Source organism: Carassius gibelio, chromosome B22, assembly GCF_023724105.1.
Source record: "Carassius gibelio isolate Cgi1373 ecotype wild population from Czech Republic chromosome B22, carGib1.2-hapl.c, whole genome shotgun sequence".
Taxonomy (NCBI): Eukaryota; Metazoa; Chordata; class Actinopteri; order Cypriniformes; family Cyprinidae; genus Carassius; species Carassius gibelio.
The window spans coordinates 4,320,319-4,345,072 of NC_068417.1; the positions used below are offsets into that span (position 1 = coordinate 4,320,319).

General features: G+C 39.1%; 1 protein-coding gene across 24 annotated transcripts in view; it reads right to left on the reverse strand.

Moving 5' to 3' along the window:
• Positions 1-24,130, reverse strand: part of LOC127987687 (NACHT, LRR and PYD domains-containing protein 12) — an 84,426-nt gene extending 60,296 nt beyond the window's left edge. For 21 of the 24 annotated variants that reach the window (XM_052590049.1, XM_052590037.1, XM_052590029.1 and 18 more), the window contains exons 1-5: positions 24,018-24,130; positions 19,851-19,961; positions 17,871-17,975; positions 17,506-17,598; positions 69-153 (exon numbers count right to left, since the gene is read on the reverse strand). In XM_052590049.1, the coding sequence (XP_052446009.1) occupies positions 69-153; positions 17,506-17,598; positions 17,871-17,975; positions 19,851-19,894 (327 nt within the window). In that variant the 5' untranslated portion in view covers positions 19,895-19,961; positions 24,018-24,130. Of the gene's footprint in view, positions 1-68; positions 154-1,696; positions 1,914-17,505; positions 17,599-17,870; positions 17,976-19,850; positions 19,962-24,017 lie in introns of those variants that run through there. The other 3 variants (XM_052590027.1, XM_052590026.1, XM_052590033.1) reach the window with 3 other exon arrangements.
• Positions 24,131-24,754: the final 624 nt, after the last annotated feature.

The window sequence follows — 24,754 nt, forward strand, 5'->3', positions numbered from 1 at the left end:
ACAAAATAAGAAACATTGTCAAGTAACTAATTTGTTTGTTATAAACATTTATGAAATATTTTTCCTACCTGGAAGATTCCTAGGAGTTTGACTGTAAAATTCTTATGTTTCCTGTTAATCTGGAAGTCTGAATCTAATGTCTCATATTGCAGCCTGTTAAAATGGTGAATAAAATTAAATGTGGTTAAGGCAAAATATTAGAGAAACTCTTGCTATTTTTTTAATTGAGGACAAATAGCTATAAGCTGCAGCTATTGTGCAGCTTTATTATTAAGTTAATGTGGTTAAAGAGAAGTTTCTATTTAAGCACTAGATTAAGTTTATCTGTCCTATAAGGAGAAAACTAATTACACTAATAACAGAAAAAACAACAACACTGTATTACAGGGGGCTGCTTCATAAAAGATGATAAGAAAAGCAGAGGATTAAAGTCCAAAAGTTGACTTGAAATAACCTAACAAATCAATCGGGACTACAGCAGTTTCATAAACGACAATTTGACCCAGGTTCAATGAGTCAGGATAATTTGATATGTAAGCTTAAAAGGCTTTAAAGGCTTCTTAAGCAGCCCATAATGTCGATCATGGATCAAATTGATCCACAATGGCAAACAGCGAATATTTGTGCCGTTTAATGCATTTGAGACGTTGTACTTTCCTCTGTGCATAACTGACACATCATAGGTATATTTTTCATCTGTAAATGTTAAGAAAGTCATGCAAATATATCCATTTTGCTGTCAGGAGTGGGCGAGGCTTACATGAGTGAACGAGCGCTGCTGCGCACTAAACAGATGGAGCGCAACAGAATAATGGTGCAATATTTCTGTATAAACTATGCATTTTGCTAAAATATTTGTTGTTTGACATTAAATGTGATGCATGTAGATTTTTAATCCTACATACAAGTTATTTTTATCATAGCAGTAACTGTTTATCAAATGTAAGCTGCTAATACAGCCCTACTACTGTAGGTGGACAACCAGAATGGGTAATACAGCTGCGTGTACCGCCGCCATAGGGCCGCGGCATTAACTGAAAGTCAGTTGCATGTTAAAATCATTTGAAAAAGATACTGCCAGGTGGTGCAAAGGGACAGATTGCAAACTGACTGTAATTGTTAAATATTGGTTTGTAAACTGAGATGAAAGGATGAAGTAAAACAACAATAACATTATAATATAACATTGTAACTTCCTTAAAACCATTAAATTTATAGTGAGTTAATTTCAAAATGGGGATAGTCTTAGGCATGCATCAAAAAATTTAAATAAACACCTTTACACAAAAGCTCTTACTGTATGCTATTGCTATTATACAGTCATTGCATATAATATACCCTACCCTTTTAAAATACATTTTGTAGTTGTCTATCGACCCCCAGGACCACTGGGTAACTTTTTGGATGAATTAGATGCGTTGCTCTCAACCTTTTCTGAGGATATTACTCCCCTAGTTATGCTTGGAGATTTCAACATCCATCTAGATAAACCTCTGTTTGCGGATTTCCACTCTCTGCTTTCCTCTTTTGATCTCAACCGCGTGTCAACTACTGCTACACACAAATCAGGCAACCAACTGGACCTTATTTATACACGACACTGCTCTGCTGATCATGTTCTGGATACTCCACTGCACACGTCGGATCACTTCCTCCTCACTCTTAACCTCAACATGGTCCCTGACACATCACTTACCCCTCCATATGTCATCTTTCGACGTAACCTACGCACACTTTCACCCTCCCGGCTATCTGCAATGGTTTCATCTTCACTTCCTTCCCCTAAACTGTTTGCATCTTTGGACGCGAACAGTGCTACTGATACTTTCTGCTCCACTCTTACATCTTGTTTAGACACTGTTTGCCCCTTATCTTCCAGGCCAGCCCGTAACACCCCTTCTACCCCTTGGTTATCTGATGTTCTATGCGAACACCAGTCTAAGCTTAGAGCTTCTGAAAGGGTGTGGCGCAAGTCCAAAAATACTACTGACCTTATTGTGTATCAGTCACTCCTATCTTCTTTCTCTGCTAACGTCTCCTCTGCTAAAAAGACATACTACCATAACAAAATTAACAATTCATCTAACTCTCGCATGCTTTTTAAAACATTTTCCTCACTTCTTTGTCCTCCTTTTCCCCCTCCTGCTTCATCTCTAATAGCTGACGACTTCGCAACGTTTTTCATTTATAAAATTAAACACATTAGTGCACAATTTTCCACACCACATTCATTCAAGCTCATATCACCACCAAACTTACACTCATTTACATCCTTCTCTTCACTCTCTGAGGCAGAAGTCTCAAAACTCATCCTTTCTAATCACCCTACTACTTGCCCGCTTGATCCTATTCCATCTCATCTTCTTCAAGCCATTTCTCCTGCAGTTATACCTGCACTCACTCACATCATCAACACTTCCCTCCACACTGGTGTTTTCCCCTCATCATTTAGACAGGCACGTATAACTCCACTACTTAAGAAACCCAACCTCAACCCATCTCTTTTAGAGAACTACAGACCAGTTTCTCTTCTTCCTTTCATTGCAAAAACACTTGAAAGAGCTGTGTTCAAACAAGTCTCTACATTTCTCACACACAACAATCTCCTTGACAGCAACCAATCTGGATTCAGAAGTGGACATTCAACTGAGACGGCCTTGCTCTCAGTTGTTGAAGCTCTAAGACTGGCAAGAGCAGAATCCAAATCTTCAGTACTTAACCTGCTTGATCTGTCCGCTGCTTTTGACACGGTTAATCACCAGATCCTCCTATCAACCCTACTGGCAAATGGCATTTCAGGAACCACACTTCAATGGTTTGAGTCTTACCTATCAGATAGGTCCTTCAAAGTATCTTGGAGAGGTGAGGGGTCCAAGTCACAACATCTAACTACTGGGGTGCGTCAGGGCTCAGTTCTTGGACGTCTTCTCTTCTCTGTCTACATGGCATCATTAGGTTCTGTCATTCAGAAACATGGCTTTTCATACCACTGCTATGGTGATGACACTCAACTCTACCTCTCATTCCATCCAGATGATCCGACGGTAGCTATTCGCATCTCAGCTTGTCTAACAGACATTTCTTCCTGGATGATGGACCATCACCTTCAACTCAACCTTGCCAAGACAGAACTGCTTGTGATTCCAGCAAACCCATCGTTCCATCACAATTTCACCATCAAGTTAGGCACTTCAACCATAACTCCTTCAAAAACAGCTAGAAGGCTTGGAGTTATGATTGATGATCAGCTGAGTTTCTCAGACCACATTGCTAAAATGGTCCGATCCTGCAGATTTGCTTTATTCAACATCAAGAAGATCAAGCCCTTTCTTTCGGAACATGCTGCACAACTCCTTGTTCAAGCTCTTGTTCTGTCCAGGCTGGACTATTGCAATGCCCTCTTGGCAGGTCTTCCAGCCAATTCTATCAAACCTTTACAATTAATTCAGAACGCGGCAGCAAGATTAATTTTTAATGAGCCAAAAAGAATACACGTCACACCTCTGTTTATCAATTTGCACAGGCTTCCAATAGCTGCTCGCATAAAATTCAAGGTATTGATGTTTGCCTACAAAACTACCACTGGCTCTGCACCCATTTACCTAAATTTGTTACTTCAGACTTATGTGCCCTCTAGAAGCTTGCGTTCTGCAAGTGAACGTCGCTTTATTGTGCCATCCAAAAGAAGCAAAAAGTCACTTTTACAGACTTTTAAATTAAATGTTCCCTCCTGGTGGAATGACCTTCCCAACTCAATCCGAGCAGCTGAGTCCTTAGCCATCTTCAAGAATCGGCTTAAAACACATCTCTTCCATCTTTATTTGACCCTCTAACTTTATCACTCAATATTCTAATTCTATTCTTAAAAAATCTAACTACCTTTCTAATCTTTTTGTACTCTATTTTTCTTTTCATTTATTATGCAATTATATATATGTGTGTATGTGTAAAGACCTCTAACTAGCTTGCTCTATTCTTTTTTTTATTCTATCGGTTTTCTTTTTATTTATTATATTATTTAAAATCCCATGATACGTGTACTGTGTTAACCTAACTGAGACTTGTTATAGCACTTATATGTCATTGCTCTTTTTGTTGTTTTTGATTGCTTCCACTGTCTTCATCTGTAAGTCGCTTTGGATAAAAGCGTCTGCTAAATGAATAAATGTAAATGTAAATAATATCTATATATAATATGCCTACATACACTCGCGCAGGTGCCTCGTGCACATATTCACTGGAAACAGCGCTGCCATTTACCATGCCATTCTGCGTGAGCAGCGGTCCACTTTGACATTTTTGCTCACAATCATTTTTTTCCGTCAATACTGAAACACGTGTGAACTACAAAGTCTATTTTACCTAATGAATAACAGTTCAAATGGGCAACATCACGAATATGGAAATGTTTGGATTAGTCCCGAATAAGAGGTAAGCCCAACCTTACCTTTTGTTTCGCTTTAACTTATTATTATTATTATTTTTGTTTATAGCTAAGCCTATATTATTATATACTGTGATTAGTGAAGTGACATACAGCCAAGTTTGGTGATCCATATTCAGAATTCGTGCTCTGCATTTAACCCATCCAAAGTGCGCACGCACACAGCAGTGAACACACACACACACACACAAACACACACACACAGACACACACACACAGAATGAACACACACCCGGAGCAGTGGGCAGCCATTTATGCTGCGGCGCCCGGGGAGCAGTTGGGGGTTCGGTGTTTTTGTGTCTTTGGAAAGACCACCCTTTGGGCTTTACTTTTTATCAACCAGATTTGATAATGCTCAAAAATATTAAAAGTTATAGACACTGAAGTGCCTTGAATTTTTTTTTACCACACTTATTTGATATAAAAATACATGAAATCAGTCCTAGAGCAATCTAGAAAAGTCATGGGTTGAAAGTCACATGTCTCATGAGTTTCTATTTCAAATCTGAATAAAAAATCTTGGAAAATGTGGCTCCTGCAAATATTTTGATGAGACTGTCTACACCCCCCACCCCCCACCCCCAACCCAAATATAATAAATATTTACCAAATGTATTGAAGGCTTCTACAAACTATTTAGTCATTAAGCATACCACTGCATAGTTTTTTTTTTCAATTATAAAACACTAGACATAAACTTGATGTCTAAGTGATTTATTTGAGCACTAGAAAAATACATTAAGAATCATTTCTGTAAGAAAAATAATAAAAATAAAAAGAGATGCATGTGCATGTACATCGGGGAGTGCATGTACAGTTCTCTCTCCACCTTCAATACCACGACTTAGGTGCCCTTGAGCAAGGCATCGAACCCCCAACTGCTCCCCGGGCGCCGCAGCACAAATGGCTGCCCACTACTCCGGGTGTGTGTTCACTGCTCTGTGTGTGTGCACTTCGGATGGGTTAAATGCAGAGCACAAATTCTGAGTATGGGTCACCATACTTGGCTGAATGTCACGTCACTTTCAATTACAGGAAATCCTGGGATTGCTAGAAATGCAGCATTTAGAATGAATTACAATGCAAATAAATGCTGATGGCCACTTTTACAGATGGTAATAACACAAATGCGCCATAAAGTAAATAATCCACTCTCTCTATTCATATAGACGCGTTCACTTTGATAGCCGTGATCATACAGAAATAGCGAGCTGATTTGCACTCAAACAGATGGTAATCATGCAGATACATTCACATTCAGCATAAAACACACTTTCTCATATATTAAAACTGTTGAAAAATAAAACAAAACAAAAAAAGGCGATCGCTATAAGTTCCGCCTCCATCAGTTGACAGGTGCGTCACGAGAGAGCGCCAGAATTCAAATATACTTACTATAATATCTTTCGTTCACTATTTTTGTGTGGATCATCTCATTCTGTTTGTGACACTGTATGCTACAAAACCATGCTGTTTTTTTACTACCAAGACGCAGTTTCTTAGCCTGAGCTATTCCATAATGGACACAAACAGTTCTGTCGCTGAAGAACTGAAATGTAAACAAAGGAATTATGATCAATATTACAACGTTATTGCTTCACTGGACCAAATATGCTCAATGAGATGTCGTTCAGTGGACCCTTACCTTTCTAACTAAACCGGGATTTACAGCTGTGGATGTGTTTAGGTCTCGTTATTACGATGGATCTGGTATGTACTGCGTTTCCATTATTCATGTTTTTATGTGTACTGCTTGCACAAATGTAGCAAATACAGTCTTTATAAGCTTTCCATTGAAAAACAGCGAACTGTCGTCGATGATTGAGGCTTAGATCTTTATAATAATATACAGTTTGTCAAGATTAAATTTGTCCCGTTTCATTTAATCGATTCATAAACACTGACACGTGTGAGTTGAGGGGCGTTGAGGAGGCCTGTGTCGGGGTGCAGGCTAACAGGTTAAATTACACAAGTTTTGATCGTACAGATAAGAGCAATACATCAATCGAGTCTGTAAAGAGTGTACTTTTAATTGTATACACATAATAACAATAAAACTTTGTGCATTTATAAAATAGAGTGTGCTGTCTGCCACCTTAGTTCTGCGTGATCTTCATTTAGAAACGCGTCATTAAAATGAACTTTAATTCAGCAAATACTCAACACAGAGACATGAGATAGATCTATAGAAAGCATGACGTGTCTACTCTTAAACTGAGCAAGTCTTATCGATTATTCTGTGATAAAGTAATCCATATGAAAACAATGAGATGTCCAGTCTTTCACGTCTCCCTTCATTATATGTAATGTGACCACGCCCACGTGCCGAGTGTGCTATTGATATTACAATCATCTACGTGAAGCTCACAGTGGGTAAAAGGCAACTGTCTGCCTAATTACTTTTAGTTTCATTACTGGGCAATTCGTTACTGATGTGACATTTGCAGTCAAAACCTGGGGCTGGATTCACGAAAATCTTCAAGAAATTAGTTAAGAAATTTCTTAAGATGAATTCCACCAAGTTCATAAGAATGATCTTCTGACTTTGACTGGCACTCAGGTTCACATTTTTAATGCTGTCAGTTTTTGAACAGTTACTTTTAGAATAGCTTAGAATACTTCTACAGCAAATGCCTCCTGCCCATTCATATGCGCTGATTACTGCCAAAGATTGTCGTTTTAGAGTTGTTACTGAGTTTTGAAGTCAACAAAAGGCTAATCATGAACGATCATTGTTTATATTATCAGTCATCGCTGTCACTTCAGAAAACCTGTGCACATCCCTATTAATAGTCCTACTATGTATTATATGTAGCTGTTGTTGTTATGCTTAATGTAACAATTCATTTGAAATAACCCAATAAATTCATTAAATAATTATAAATAATAAATAATAAAGTCTGGGGCTGTCCTAAATTTAAATTAGTTATTTACAATGATTTCTAAGAAGATTCTTTTCAAGAATTTGAATTATTTTTAAGTTTTGTCTTAAGAACAATCTCAAGAAAAAAAAAGAAAAGAATATTCTTAAGATTAATTTTTGGGAATACAAAATATTCTGAATTTTTTTCTAAAGTTCAAAAATAAGAAGAAAATGGCAGTTAAGAAGAAATTTCTTCTTAAGAATGCTTCGTGAATCAAGCCCCTATACTCTAAAAAATAATTCAGTGGCTCTGTTGCCACTACTTAATTTAATTTAATGTATAAGTGCAAGTTAAAAATTCAAATTTATTGATTTAATTAAAATTTTAAGTGCTAAACATTTTTAAAGAGTTATGACATCTTAATGTTGATTTCAATCAGGACCACTTCCGTCAAGTATATTTATGACAATTATAATTGCATACAGTTAGTGTTGGCGGTATGGTTATGTTCTGGGCAACACTCCACATGCCTGTCCATGCAGCCATGCTTGGACAAAGTGGGGAGAGCAGCAACACAAACCCCACTGGGGTACAGAACAGAACCATTATAAGCATATATATATTAGAAGCATATATTCTCAACATCTAACTAATGGGGTGCCTCAGGGCTCAGTTCTTGGACCACTTCTCTTCTCTGTCTACATGGCATCATTAGGTTCTGTCATTCAGAAACATGGCTTTTCATACCACTGCTATGCTGATGACACTCAACTCTACCTCTCATTCCATCCTGATGATCCGACGGTAGCTATTCGCATCTCAGCTTGTCTAACAGACATTTCTTCCTGGATGATGGACCATCACCTTCAATTCAACCTTGCCAAGACAGAACTGCTTGTGATTACAGCAAACCCATCGTTCCGTCACAATTTCACCATCAAGTTAGGCACTTCAACCATAACTCCTTCAAAAACAGCTAGAAGCCTTGGAGTTATGATTGATGATCAGCTGACTTTCTCAGACCACATTGCTAAAACTGTCCAATCCTGCAGATTTGCTTTATTCAACATCAAGAAGATCAAGCCCTTTCTTTCGGAACATGCTGCACAACTCCTTGTTCAAGCTCTTGTTCTGTCCAGGCTGGACTATGGCAATGCCCTCTTGGCAGGTCTTCCAGCCAATCCTATCAAACCTTTACAATTAATTCAGAACGCGGCAGCAAGATTAATTTTTAATGAGCCAAAAAGAATACACGTCACACCTCTGTTTATCAATTTGCACTGGCTTCCAATAGCTGCTCGCATAAAATTCAAGGCATTGATGTTTGCCTACAAAACTACCACTGGCTCTGCACCCATTTACCTAAATTTGTTACTTCAGACTTATGTGCCCTCTAGAAGCTTGCATTCTGCAAGTGAACACAATTACGTGAGTTGTAAACAAAATGTGAGAGACTGCTTCCAATGAAGAGACTGTAAAGAAAAAACAAAGTTAGATCGGATTACTGGTTCAGTTGGTGGAGTTGGGGTTGGAGGAGGGAGTTAATTGCAAGCATACACCCCTAGCAGCAGCAGCAGCATAATACAACGACAGTTTGTATATTATCCAATTTAAAGTGTCTAACATGCTGAAAAATCAAATTTAGGTGGGGGGTGGGAGCGTCACCCAAAGTTAAGCAATAGAGGATGTGCAACAAGTATATTCTTAAAATGCTTAAAGCAACTGTGATTGTAAAGTGGGAAGCAAATGCCCCTAGCAGCAGCAGTCTGATATGATGGCAGTATATCCAATTTTATGTATGTACCATGCTGTAAAAATCACAAAGGGGGAAGAGTCACCCCAAGTTAAACAACTGAGGATGTGCAACAAGCATGTTTCTTAAAATGCTTAAATCTCATGGCAATCCCGAGTACCCACAGAGCAATACCGAATCCCCATCTCCAAAAATCTCCAGCCTTGTAATATCTGCAAGACAAAAATACAGCTTCTCTCTGGAAAACCAAGCTCCTGTAGGCATGCTTTGGGCGGAGCTATAATACTGATGTTTCGTGTTGTTTTCATTAACATATATTCACTTATGTGCTGATTTCCGACAAAAGACAGAAATCTGATGCAGTTGTACTTACTTGAATAGCTCAATGAAAACACTTGACCAAATTTTCCTGTCATTGTATGAATTATACAGATTAATAAACCCATTTGTAAATGTCGTTGCAAGCACTATCTGCGCTCATAAGCCGCCCCCTCATGATTCATTGTTTAACGAAACCTGGTGAGAAATCATGTATTTTTCCATGTAAGTACAGAATTATTATTAGGTTTTTTTTTATATCAGAATACAATTCATTTCAGAGCTGCATTACAGAAGGTCTTAGGCTGCGGCTATTTCCCTTGCTGAATTGACATGCCTGTGTTGGCGTTTTCCAGTTTACTCTTCATGCAGTTAACATTATTTGTGGATGTTTTCAGCCAGCATCACTACAGAACATTTAATGTTCTCATGTGTCACACAACACGCCAATATCAATAATTCTGTGTCATAGCTGAATGGATGATGCAGTTTATCACTTTACATTGTTGCGCAAACGCAACGCTGAGCGGGAGACTCTGCTCTTGCGTGCAGCTGGTGGATGCAGTGCGTAGCGCCACTTCACACTTTTTTGGCAGTTTGGTGTAATTTAGAAACAGTGTCTAATGTGGTGGAGGTTTCCCTCGCTTCGACGATCAGCTCAAGGTTCGAATATTAGTCTTAATTCCAAGCAAGTGTGAGCAGTTATTAAAAATATTAATGCAACCGCGGGCGTGTTTCTCTCTCTCTCTCTCTCTCTCTCTCTCTGGTAATTTGCATATCATCGTAGGCCACTTAGTATGTCCCAAATCGAAGCACGACCACATGCAGCCTAAACACCATATCGGATTAGATAACGTCTCATGTAAACAGTCCACCGAATCTTTAAATCTGAATGAAAAAAAATGTAAATACATGTAAACGTGGCTATTGAGATCACGTTCTTATAAGCCTATGTATAGAAGCCATAGAGCGATAAATTCGTGCTTTTGAAGCTGCGTGCATCTGAAACACTCACACGGCTAATGTGACATCAACCTTAGAAATAAACACCAGTGACATTGAGATTTCGCCGCTAATACAGCGAACCCCCATTGAAACGCTTACACGAAAATGCTGGTCTCATTTAACACTTTTCTAATGGCCTTATCGGCGTGTCCTTAGAGCGATTGCATGCTCTAGCTGCGTATTGCTTCAGGTGTATGAACATGGATGTATAAATGCTGCTGCTAATATGCTTAATATTCGTTCCTGCAACCGATGCAAAACCATGTTAACCACCAGGCAACATACACAGCGATATGGATTAAAAGAGCATTTACTTATCTTAGATGCAGATTTCAGATGTTCTGGAACAAACTGCAACAGTTTGATTTGCAAGCAGCGATGCGATCAGTTAATTGCAAGCAGCAATGCGATGGAAGAGACACTGAAGAATGGGAATTTAAATAGACTGCAGGTGATAGGTGTCAAGACTGGATTGGTACACGTCAGGAACAGCTGACTGTCAGCTGATGCAAGCGTGACTAACGTGGCCTGACTGAACTAACGCGATGCTCAATAATTACATCAACGTAATACTGTGTGTAACTTCAACTTAAATATCTGCGTTAGTTTGTTTAAAACATTATTTAAATTGTACTAACTCTCTAACTTTTTTCAAGTTCACGTTTCAAGTTCCCAGCATGCTTTGCATGTGACTGAATAATGAGCGGTAATGTAGAAATAAACTCATATTTTATGCATTTCTATTCAAAATCAGAACAAGAGAAGATTTATAAACTTTAAGCATTTAAAAGTGTTTCTGTTATGTTGGTGGTTTTTATGAGATTACCATTGTGCTGAAGAGTACAGCGTTTGCTTAGGTTGAAAACAGACTCACTGGGCATTATCTTAAATGCGGTTTCAATCAGAACTGTTTCATAAAAAATAATATTTTGGTTGTTTCTGTAACCAGTGTTCATGATTGAATCAAATTTAAAACAATGTGAAAAAAGCAACTTAGAAAAATTAAGTTGTTCTAACTTAGCTGTTCTGAGTATTCAACTTAATAATTGTTGGTTTTAGGACAACTTTGAAGAAAGGTTTTGATCCAATTCAAATGTTGACTACTGTATAGTGCAATATAGTTTATTACCATATTTTTCAGACTATAAGTCGCACCTGAGTATAAGTCGCATCAGTCCAAAAATATGTCATGACGAGGAAAAAAAAAAACATAAGTCGCACTGGACTATTAAGTCGCATTTATTTAGAACCAAGAACCAAGAGAAAACATTACCATCTCCAGCCGCGAGAGGGCGCTCTACGCTGCTCAGTGCTCCTGTAGTCTACACTGAAGACACAGAGCGCCCTCTCGCGGCTGGAGACGGTAATGTTTTCTCTTAGTTCATTTCTCTTGGTTCATGTCAAATTAATTTTGATAAATAAGTCACACCTGACTATAAGTCGCAGGACCAACCAAACTATGAAAAAAAGTGCGACTAATAGTCTGGAAAAAACAGTAGTTATAATAACTTAATTTCAGAAGAAGTTGCCTTAACTCAAAAAGTTTTTTTTTTTTTTTTGTTGCGTCCAAACTATATTTTTTAGAATGTGCAATATAAATTCTCACAGAATGTAGTCTATTCATTAACAATATACTGAACCATCTCTTTGTTTTTCTAAATCCCAAACAGAGTCCAGAAAATCAGAAAAGTATCCATCTATGAATGTGTTTTGTAGGCTATTTTAGACTTATAAAATACAAATGCATGACAAAAAAAAAAAAAAAAAGAGCTGAGCTTTTGGGAGACAATATATTATGTAGACTTTCTGTGATTTACAATGCACATACCAGAAGCAACAATATCTGCAGAATGGAGAAGGGTTGGCCATTCTCAAAAATAAAATATAAATTTTATTTACATTTTTGTTTTTGTGTTTCACAGGAAAAATCTATGTTAAGGCATCTCTCCATTACAGACTGTTCTGAAAGCAGAATTTATGCAAACACGTATAAAATGCTTTAAAAACTTTAAAAGAGATGTCTAGAGGGTATTTAATAAGTCTGCCCCCCACGTAAGATTTTTCTAGTTACTAGAGATGTCTGGAGGGTATTTAATAGGGCTGCTTATTAAATACCTATTAAATCCCCCACGTAAGATTTTTCTAGTTACTAAAGATGTCTAGAGGGTATTTAATAGGTCTTTTAATTGAAGGATATTTGACACTTTAAAATGATCTAACAGCAAATGCTGCTCCAATTCTTTAGTTGATCGAGATTGAACGGATGCATGACTCTTATAAACTTGTTTTAATAAATCTCTTTTGCATTAAATAAAAGATATAAAGCAGCTTAAATTAAATTTTATTGTACAAATAATTATAAACTGCTATAGACTTAGATGGCAGTTTCACATTTGGGATATGCATTAAAAAGTAAATAATTTTTTACATGCAATTATCCAAAATAAATCCAAACAAGATTTGTAATGAAGATAAAATATGTACACAAATAAGAACAAATGTTGCACATTGCACTCAGCATCATGCACGGCACGCAAATATTGCGCTCTGATATTTTGAAGAATATACACACCTGTATTTAAATGCAGCTATATTTTTTTTACCTTACTTAAATTGTATGAAAGAAAGTAAATAAGGCTCCCTTTAAAATCACTGAAGTTGTCAATTAATAAAGCTCTTTTTTACATTGTGTGCATTTTGTTGAGAGAATTTGAGTTTAAACATGAGGATGTTTTATTCGAGTTTCAGTGATTTAGCCAAATCGTGCAGGTTTCATTTATTAATTTCTTGTTTTAATGAGGCCTTAACAATGGGAGCAAAATTATACAGTGCCTCATGTTTTACTAAAATAAAGGAAATAATTTATAAAACATGCAAAACTTTCTTAGTGTACAGACAGATATCTTTTTCCCAATAAGTTATCTATATAAGTTGACTGTTGTGTTTTTGTATTCACGGAAACATGGCTCAGCAACAGCGTTCCAGATGGCGCTATTCAGCTCGACCAGCTGACGAGCGGACAGAGTCCTCGTCGCGGGAGGAAAAACCTGCGGCAGCGGGCTTTGCGTTTACATCAATGACGCGTGGTGCCGTGATACTGTTGTGATCAGCAAACACTGCTCACCCCTGGTGGAGTTTATGATTATTAAGTGCCGGCCGTTCTATCTGCCGAGGGAATATACTGCTATACTGCTCATTTCGGTGTATATTCCCCCGAACAACATCAACAGCAACAGGAACGACGCACTAAATGAACTGTACCAGCACATCAGTGAGCAGCAGACAGCACACCCCGATGCTTTTCTCATCATAGCTGGGGATTTCAACCATGCTGACCTAAAGAGTGTGTTTCCAAAAATACACCAACACATTAACTTTCCAACAAGAGGTAATAACATTTTGGACTTTGTTTACACCACACAGAGAGGAGCTTACAAAGCCCTCCCCCTCCCTCACCTCGGAGCCTCAGACCACATCACTGTCATGCTAATGCCTGCATACAGACCACTCATTAAAGTCGCCAAACCAGTTCAAAAACAGATTAAAGTGTGGCCAGAAGGATCATCAGAGGTTCTTCAAGACTGCTTCAACACAACTGACTGGGACATGTTTAAGCAGGCTGCCACATTCAATAACACCACTGACCTCCAGGAGTACTCAGAGACTGTCACTGCCTACATCAACAAGTGTATTGATGATGTAACGGTCACAAAAACCATCACTGTCCGGGCCAACCAGAAGCCATGGATGACAGGGGAGGTCTACAGACTCCTGAAGACACAGAACACTGCCTTCAGAGCTGGAGATGAGGTGGGCCTGAGAACAGCCAGGGCCAACCTGTCCCGCGGCATCAGAGAGGCTAAGAGACAGCACTCCAGGAGGATAGCCCATCAATTCAGTGACAGCAGAGACACTAGGAACCTGTGGCAGGGGATACAGACCATTACAGACTACAAGCCCCCACCACGGACCTGTGACAGCAACATCTCTCTGCTGAACGAGCTGAACACCTTCTTCGCTCGCTTTGAGCAACAAAACAGCACCACTGCACAGAAGACTCCACCTCCTCCCGGCGACCAGGTGATGACACTGACCTCAGACAGCGTGAGGAGATCCTTTAGCAGGATCAATGCACGCAAAGCTCCGGGTCCTGACAACATCCCTGGGCGTGTACTGAAAGACTGTGCAGCAGAACTCACTGATGTCTTCACAGACATTTTCAACATCTCACTGAGTCAGGCTGTTGTTCCCACATGTTTTAAAACTACCACCATCATTCCAGTCCCGAAGAAGCCATCTCCATCCTGCTTCAATGACTACCGTCCTGTTGCACTTACTCCCATCCTTATGAAGTGCTTTGAACGGCTAGTCATGCACCACATCAAGTCTGCCCTCCCCCCCTCCCTGGACCCCTTCCAGTTTGCATATTGGTCCAACCGCTCGACCGATGATGCCATCTCCACTACCCTCCACTCAGCACTCACACATCTGGACAAAAAGGACTCATATGTCAGAATGCTGTTCATTGACTTCAGTTCAGCATTCAACACAATCATCCCTCAACAGCTCATTTACAAACTGATCCAGCTGGGGCTCAACACTTCGCTGTGCAACTGGCTGTTGGACTTTCTGACTGGAAGACCTCAGGCAGTACGGGTCGGCAGCAACACATCCAGCACCATCACACTGAACACTGGGGCCCCCCAAGGATGTGTGCTGAGCCCCCTCCTCTTCACTCTGCTGACCCATGACTGCACACCGTCACACAGCTCCAACCTCTTTATTAAGTTTGCAGATGACACGACGGTGGTGGGTCTCATTAGCAACAAAGATGAGACAAACTACAGGAGTGAGGTGAGCCGCCTGGCTGGGTGGTGCAGTGACAACAATCTCTCTCTGAACATGGAAAAGACGAAGGAGATTGTTGTAGACTTCAGGAGAGCACACACTCAGCACGTTCCTCTGACCATCAACGGTGTGACTGTGGAGAGAGTGAGCAGCACCAAGTTCCTGGGTGTGCACATCACAGAGGACCTCTCCTGGACTGAAAACACAGCAGCACTGGCCAAGAAATCAAATCAGCGTCTCTACTTCCTCCGCAGACTGAGAAGAGCCAGAGCCCCGCCCCCCATCATGTACACCTTCTACAGAGGCACCATCGAGAGCATCCTGTCGAGCCGCATCACTGTGTGGTACGGCGCCTGCAACGCGTCCTGCTGAAAGACTCTGCAGCGCATAGTGAGAGCAGCTGAGAAGATCATTGGTGTCTCTCTCCCCTCCCTCCAGGACATTTACGGAACACGTCTCACCCGCAAAGCCCTCTGCATCGCAGGTGATCCCACACACCCGTCCCACAGCTTCTTCAGTCTGCTGCCATCAGGGAGGAGACTGCGGAGTCTCCAGGCCAGGACCAGCAGACTGAAGGAAAGCTTCATCCACCAGGCTGTCAGGAAGCTGAACTCACTCCCGAAACTTGCCCCCCCTCCCCTCTTCTGCCCCAGGCACCACTGAACTATGATTTATTTTTAATTTTATTATACGTCTTTTTTAACATTCCCTTATTGTATAGTTGTATCTACATTTTTTTATATTTTGATTAGATTTTTAGGCTTTAATGTTAATGTTATCTGTGTGCACCGGGGGTCTTGAGAGTAACGCAATTTCGATTCTCTGTATGCATGTACTGTACATGTGGAAGAATTGACAATAAAGCAGACTTGAACTTGAACTTATCGGTCAAAATAAAGGACAGGTAACGAATAAAGTATGTGCGTGTCAAAAATGCAAGTTTTTTTATTAAAGGAATTTTTCAATATAAATTAAAAATGTATTTGTGACAAATATAGGCCAAATATGTGAGAATATTGACATTTTGCATATAAATCCATGTAGCCTAGCTCACTAAAATGAGCTAAAATTTGCTCCGATGCAAAGTAAACCACCATTTCTTTAGGATAATATAACAATCCATATTACAAAAATAAAACTGCACACCTATTAAATGTTTCAAATCTAAAATATGGTGTAATACTGTGTAGCTTAGAGAAAATATAAGCAGTGGCTCAAAAGCTTGACATTTATCCTGCTTTATTTAGTTCTAAGAAATGCATATAACTTTATAAATACTAAACATTAGACACTAAACAAAGCTGACAGCTATTTTTGCGAAAATATTTGTTTAATGCGCTTGTTTGATAACTTGTGGTTAAAGCGCCACTCAGCGATCAAAAGCTGCAAATGCACTTTACAGACACGGCAGTGGCACAAAGCTCATTCTGGTTGGCCACTTACTGTATCTCAAATGAGTTAATGTGTGTTCCTTTTATCAGTTAAAATGTAGTCTGATTTATATTATTTATTCTAATTTTTAATTCAGTGGTTTCAACTTTTAACTTAGTGTTATAAATGCTTTAATGGTTGAACGCACAATCTGCAACTATGTTAAAATGTTCTTAAAAAAAAAAAAAAAAAAGGTCATTACATTTTGCCCACAATACATTTAATATAGTCGGTTTTAGCCCTTTTTTTATTATTTGATTGATTATTTAGGTTGCATTTTCTGTATACTTTTATTTTTGGACTAATAATAAAGTCAACTAATTGTAGTCTATGTGAGAGAGTCAGTGGTAATATCAATGTGTTCCTAATGGTCAGTGATAGAGGAGCTCATTTTAGCCTGACAGTAAGTCTGCTCTGGACCAGGTTAGTTTCCCAGCATAAGTTGCCAGAGTGACTTAGCTTGAGCTATGGTAATTTTGTTTTATGAAACCAAATCAAGTGAAAATAAGTCAGACTAACTGAAATAAGCCTGGCTTATTTGGTAAACTTGTTTTATGAATCAGCCCCCAGGAGTTCTTCAGTCTCGTTTGAAATGTTTAATGCTGCGAATGGTAATTAAACAGATGGAAGGACATATTCATGTCTCTATGGTGAATTTATGCCTCCTTGCTGCTGCTTGTTTAATTGTATTACTGGAATTAAGCTCCAGACTGACTTCAATAAACAAGGAAAGTAGATATTATGATCTGTGATTTATTGTTTTATTAAGTTAATTTCTATCACAGATATCCCAGTGGAGAAATTAGCTAATGCGATGTTCTAACACAAAACACATGAAATACCTTTCAGTAGCTGATGGTGTTTCCTCACTGAATAACGGTGGTTCACCTTTTGACCAGTCACTCTTCACAGACACATGTGAGCCTGATCTTACACTGATTACACGAGGGAGAGAGAGAGAGAGGGTCTCATTTGAAAAGGTTAGCTAATGCTATGTTGTAAATGGTCATTTCTGTAGATAGATGGACACATTCATGTTTGATTGCAGAGATATTTTCAAGAGTGAATTTATGTTCTCAGACACAGTTTAATGAAGAAACAAGCAGAAACTCTGTGATTTATTGTGTCGTTTAATTAATTTCTATCAAAAATATCCCAGTGGCGAAATTAGCTAATGCTATGTTCTAACACAAAACACATGAAATACCTTTCAGTAGCTGATGGTGTTTCCTCACTGAATCTCGGTGGTTCACCTTTTGACCGGTCACTCTTCACAGACACAGAGCTGGACACATGTGAGTCTGATCTTACACTAATGACACAAAGAAAAGGAGGAGAGCTTTTTTGAATACAAAAAAAAAAAAAAAAATACTAAAAAGAAATTATGTAAAAAAACAAAAAAAAAAAACAAGAGAAAAGTAGCATCCTGATGTGACATATTCAGCTACATTCTCCTCAGTCTCAGTCGTCTCACTTCTCTCACCTTCCTCATTTATATCTTCTCTAGTAATGGTGGCACTGACCCCAGCTTCAGCACTCACCCATCCTTTCATTATTTACAGCTTCAGCATCAAACTTTCTCAACAAATACACTTCTTATACAGACAGAAATGGAATTCGTTACAGTACTAGTAACATGACCTTTTCTTCACGCCCCACAGAAGTTGTAACTGTGTATCTTCCACATAAAATTATAGTGATTGATAGTGACATTCAAGTAGAAGTGTTGTATTAATCTCATTAATTGTCATGTGTCATGCTTGAATTAGGGCTGCACGATTATGACCATTATTCCCTTGATATTGTATGTGCAATTATTCATTATGATTATTACAATTTACATCGAATGATGTTTATCATTGTTTGATGCAACTGCATACTGTATTTTTATATGAAAATAAACAAGCTGAAAAAAAAACTAACTGAAAAACTTTTCTATGTGCTTTTCTATAGTAAAATATACATTTGATTGGTTTCTTCTTTAAATTATAAAAAAGTAAAAATATGAATGGTATTATAATGTTATACTAAAACTAAAACAATGGAATAAACCCTTAAGATAAGATGTAGAAAGAAAAAAAAATCATCTTAAGCATGCAGAGTAACATAAGTGGACCATTTATATAGATGATTATATAATTGTGGCATCCATAATTGTACTTGAAATTCAATTAATTGTGCAGCCCTAGCTTGAATCTGATTGTAATTTCTCCATTACCCTTGGGTACAATTATATTTCATTAAGTTTGTAAGAAACTTTAATTCTCCAAAAGGATTTTTAATTAGAGCAATATAATGTACCACATGCTGATCAGAGGGACACAACTTACAAAACAATGTTCAGATCATCTTTTTCCCTGACAAAATCAATATAACGCAATATTTCTGTCTGCTGAATGTAAGTTTTTCCATATTCCAAGCTTGCCTGCTGCACTGGGGACATCACATGCATGTGATGGGAAGTCGTGGCCTAATGGTTAGAGAGTCGGACTTGCAATCAAAGGGTTGTGAGTTCGAGTCTCGGACTGGCAGGAATTGTGGGTGGGGGGAGTGCATGTACAGTTCTCTCTCCACCTTCAATACCACGACTGAGGTGCCCTTGAGCAAGACACTGAACCCCCAACTGCTCCCCGGGCGCCGCAGCATAAATGATGCCTACTGCTCCGGTGTGTGTGTGTGTATGTGTGTGTGTTCACTGCTCTGTGTGTGTGCATTTCGGATGGGTTAAATGCAGAGCACGAATACTGAGTATGGGTCACCATACTTGGCTGAATGTCACTTCACTTCATGTGTGAGTCATGAAAATAAATCAAATTATTTGATTGTTGGATTTTTAACCAGCTTGGTTGAGGCATCAAAAGTAACTAAGCTGTTATATTGATAGTAATTGTTATATTATTTCTGAATTCTTATTAGTAATTACTTACACTAGTTACTGCAAAAAGTAATATTACAGTAACTAATTTACTAGTTACTGCCCAACACTTGTTAAATCAAACATATTTAACTAGGCTAAATATTCCTGTGTTCATTCAACAAGTTTCAAGCTGTTGTTAACGTGACAATCTAAAAACATTTATAGGAACTTCTACTTTGATTTGCAAATAATTTGACATGACAATAGTGAGAGAAAACACTGCTTGTTGAAAAGTGTTGTTGTCTTCTCTGAAAGCAGACTCAGTCTTACCTCTGTTTGTGTGAGAGACTCATCTTTCCTCTCTTCTCTGACATACTGCAGATGAACAGCTCAACACTGAGATCTTTGTGTCTCTGAAGACGATCAGATGCTCATCATGACCTGGACATGACAATCAGATCAAGATCATGAGAGTTCAGAGAAACAAATGATGAAGAAAATAACTAGTGCTGAATCTTTGTGTAACACTATAAAAACTTCACAATCACGGGAAGCAGGAGGCGGGAACCGGCGTGCATTCAAAATGAAGATTTAATAATAAAATAAACACAAAACAGCTTGACAGCCCCTCACGGACGACTGCCGCGCACAAACAAAAACCAAAAAACTAATTAAAATCCAGGCCTGGTCCTCTCTCGTCCTTCACTGTCATCGCTCCTCTTTTATATCCTTCCTATCCATCCGCCCCACTCACCACATGCCCCTCGCAGGCTTGGGGGGGTACCCACGAGATTGCGCTCTACTCCCATCCTCTCAAAATAAAAATAAAATATGCTACAAATTATGGCTGGGTAAATCGATTTTATCGATTAACTCAAATGTGTAGTTTACATCGATTTGTTTGAATGAAAATCGGTTTTCTTTTTAACATCCGCCGACGCTCCACTCAAGGCTCCAGTAGTCCAGTAGCTGTGGCTTAATGGTTAGAGAGTTGGACTTGTAACCCTAAGGTCGCAGGTTCGAGTCTTGGTGCTGGCATGAGTTGTAGGTGGGATGGAGTGAATGAACTTCCACCCTCAATACCCATGGCTGAAGTGCCCTTGAGCAAGGCACTGAACCCCCAGTTGCTCCCCGGGCGCTGGATCTATAGCTGCCCACTGCTCTGGGGGTGTGTTCACTTCTCACTGCTGTGTGTGTGTGCACTTGGATGGGTTAAATGCAGAGCACCAATTCAGAGTATGGGCTACCATACTTGGCAAATGTCACGACTTCATTTTCATTTGACCCACACACATCAAGCCGGCTTTAGTGTCAATTCTTGCCCATGTGTGACAGACCAGTTTTAGGTTGTGTTCTGGTTTGTTGTATGTGGGCCTGATATGGCCTATACCAGGTGACCAGATGTGCCACTTTCCAGGGACAATATTGTCACCTTACTTTATCAGTCAGTGGGTCTCAAACTTTGAGTACTGAACCCACATAATATTTCAGGACATCTTATATATATATATATATATATATATATATATATATATATATTAGTGGTGGGCCGTTATCGGCGTTAACGTGCTGCGTTAACGCCAGACTCTTATCGGGCGATAAAAAAAAAAATATCGCCGTTAATCTATTCTCAAAGTTGGGTTGGGAGCTGGGTCTATACTAAGCAAGCTATGATGACTTTCACCTTGATATTTTATATAACTGACTGGCTGAGGCCAGCCTAAAAAGATGCTCAGGACAGTTGACGGGCCACTGCTGCGCATCGTCATGAAAGCTTATCTTTCTCACGTGTTTTTAAGCATTACCGCTTGTCGATTTAATAATAATAATAATAATAATAATAATAATAATTCATTACATTTATATAGTGCTTTTCTAGGCACTCAAAGCGCTTTACATAGACAAGGGGTATCTCCTCATCCACCACCAGTGTGCAGCATCCACCTGGATGATGCGACGGCAGCCATAGTGTGCCAGAACGCCCACCACACACCAGCTTACTGGTAGAGAGGAGACAGCGTGAGGAAGCCAATCAGCGGATATGGGGATTGTTAGGAGGCCATGATGGTCGGAGGCCAATGGGTGAATTTAGCCACGATGCCGAGGTCACACCCCTACTCTTTTCGAAAGACATCCTGGGATTTTTAATGACCACAGAGAGTCAGGACCTCGGTTTAACGTCTCATCCGAAGGACGGTGCTTGTTGCCAGTATAGTGTCCCCATCACTACACTGAGGCACTAGGACCCACACAGACCACAGGGAGAGCGCCCCCTGCTGGCCTCACTAGCACCTCTTCCAGCAGCAACCTAGTTTTCTCAGGAGGTCTCCCATCCAGGTACTGACCAGATCAGCCCTGCTTAGCTTCAGTGGGTGACCAGTCTTGGGCTCCAGGGTGATATGGCTGCCGACATTTAAACATTAAAGCATCCAAAAACAAGACGCGGAAAAGCTGAACAGAGTAGCGCGTGCCATGTTAGGTGCGCACGCAGAGAGAGAGAGCCGCGTATCACGGACAGCGACACTGAACCGAGCTCTCTTCTGCGAAGTTCTCCTCAAAGTCCCTCCTGCACCCGAACGAACAAATACAAATCGCAGTTTGAACAAACAAAAAGATGTGAAAGAGCCAAATTCAGTACTCGCAGTGTTCTGGTGTTCAGGGCTCGCGCAGAGAAAGGCGTCTCAAAACACTTGAACATCGAATTTGCTTATTTTTGCTCTTGTGCCGACAAATACATACAAAATATGTCAAAATATCCACCTTGTAAATTATGCTCGAAAAAACTGTCAGTTATTTCTTAAGTGATAGTAAACAGTTGAGGAAAAAAATGGGATGTGTATTATATTGGATGCGTTCATTGTCTCTTAAAGTGACCGCGCCTAATTTAGCGACTGGCTGCTGTAATGTTAATCCAAGAAAATGAAAATCACTCACTGCTCTTGACTGAATTACTTTGTAGTTTTAACAGTCAAACCAAAAATTATTCAGACACCAGATATAATTTTTGATATATAGCAAAACTGTAATAATGTGAGAAATGTTGAAGGGGTCTGAATAAATGTAGGTTTGAGTGTATATTTCATTTTTACATTAAAGACTATCCAGTGCTATTTTACATTTAATTATTTGGTTTCTGTACCTTGACACCTACAAACTTGAAAAAAAAAAAAAAACGTAAACATTGTATAAATAGCACAAATAAATAAAAATAAATGAACATACAAATTAAACAATTTCAAACAGGGCCCACTGTACAACCTTCACCGGGGCCCAGCAAACCCCAGCTACAGCAATTCGAATGAGCCATTTTAATCTAGATTAATTTCAAGATCACAGTGAGATTAATCTAGATTCAAAAAATTAATCTATGCCCACCACTAAAATATATATATATATATATATATATATATATATATATATATTAGTGGTGGGCCGTTAAATATCGCCGTTAAACTATTCTCAAAGTTGGGTTGAGAGCTGAGTCTATACTAGGTGAGCTATGATGACTTTCACCTTGATATTTTGGCGCGGATGTATACCTAGCCGAATCTGTAGGGGTGAGAACGAGTCTTTAAACCTGTGTGTATGCCTACTGTGAAATTACCACATCAAACGTGACGTGCTAACATGGATGCAGCTGAAGCCGCCGGGTTTGCTTCAGGGAATTTATTTTTATTTAAGAAGCTTCCCAATGGAAACCTCGACAAGACGCACGCCTGATTCACACATACTCCATCTGCAGTGTGTATGCAGTCCGTGTGCGTTACGTATGTGGTGCAGAAGCAGCACGGTCTCATACTCATTGTGCTTTCACACAGGACACGTTTGCAGTCCACTACTCAGTACGTGAACGATCGCTGCACTGCTGCAGACGCAACACTCCTGGAACGCACTGACAGACCGCCACCGTGTGAACGCTGGAATCTGTTAACATGGGTGCCTAAAAAAAATACGCAACGCATACACACTGCAGACGGAGTATGTGTAAAACAGGACTCTCATCCTTCATGAAAGAACATTGTTACATACAGTTTAACGCGGAATTTGCCAAATTTTGAATTAATTAATCAAAAGTTGGTCATTGCACTTACATCAAATCGCAAAATGGACTAATATCTGTAAATATTAAGGCGGAAAAGTCGGGGGGTGGTCGATTTTATCGTAAATCTAATCGTGTTTATCGTCTCTCTAATCCGGAAGAACAGGTTGGATTTGACCTCAGAATACTTTTAGCCTCGCGACTTAAAATAGAAGAAGAGGAAATAAAATAACTTTTAGAATTATTATTAATTCTACAGACTTCAAAAGTTCAAATGTTTTAACACGCGTCGATCGTCTTTAAACGGTTTGTTTTATTAATATCTCTGTTTCTCTGAGGTTTGTTATTCGGCGACAGACAGGTGTAAGTTATAACTGAACAAATCACGCTTCATCCAGCTCTGAAACGCGTTCATCATTCTCCTAAATAAGTGTAATGGTGAAAGTATTCAGACTTACTTGCAGTAGTTCAGACGATCTTGTGCTGCAGGAACAGAATCCAGAAGTCTTTCAAACACTTTCGGTTTCTGATCGCTGTTAAACACCTTCTTCTTCTTCTTCTTCTTCTTCTTCTGCTTCTTTCTGTTGAATGGCCGTTCACTCTTTAAGAGTATTACTGCCCCCTGCTGTATATCTTGCGCACATAAATATCAAATGTATTGATATCACAGTGGATTAGAGCCCAAGCTTCAGTTTCCACACTGAGCTGCTCAACTTCTGAGATGGACAGAACCATCATGGTCCTCATCCTCAAACACTAAGACCTGTGGTCTAGTCCTGTAAGCTCTGAAAATCTTAAAACCACCAGTAACACTTTCTATGCATATAGTCGATTGATTAAGGGGACAATCAAAATAAAATGTCACCATATAAAACAGTTCCCCCCCCCTTTTTCTTCCAAGATATGATACAGTCCATTATACTGTTAATTAAATAGATTTAATATGGTGTTCATTGTGTGTTATGAATAATAATATTCTTAAACTTATAACCAGGGCTTAAAAACGAAAAAAAAAAAAATCAATCGGTTCACTCCGAACAGAACCGGTATTATAATGTTTCCGTTCCTACGTTCCTCATTAACATTACCGTACCTAAACCGATTTCATTCGAAAAAATAACGGTTTATAACATTATTTTTTATTTGCATACACTTTAAACAAGTGTATAAACAGACTCATTTTCACTCAAAAATA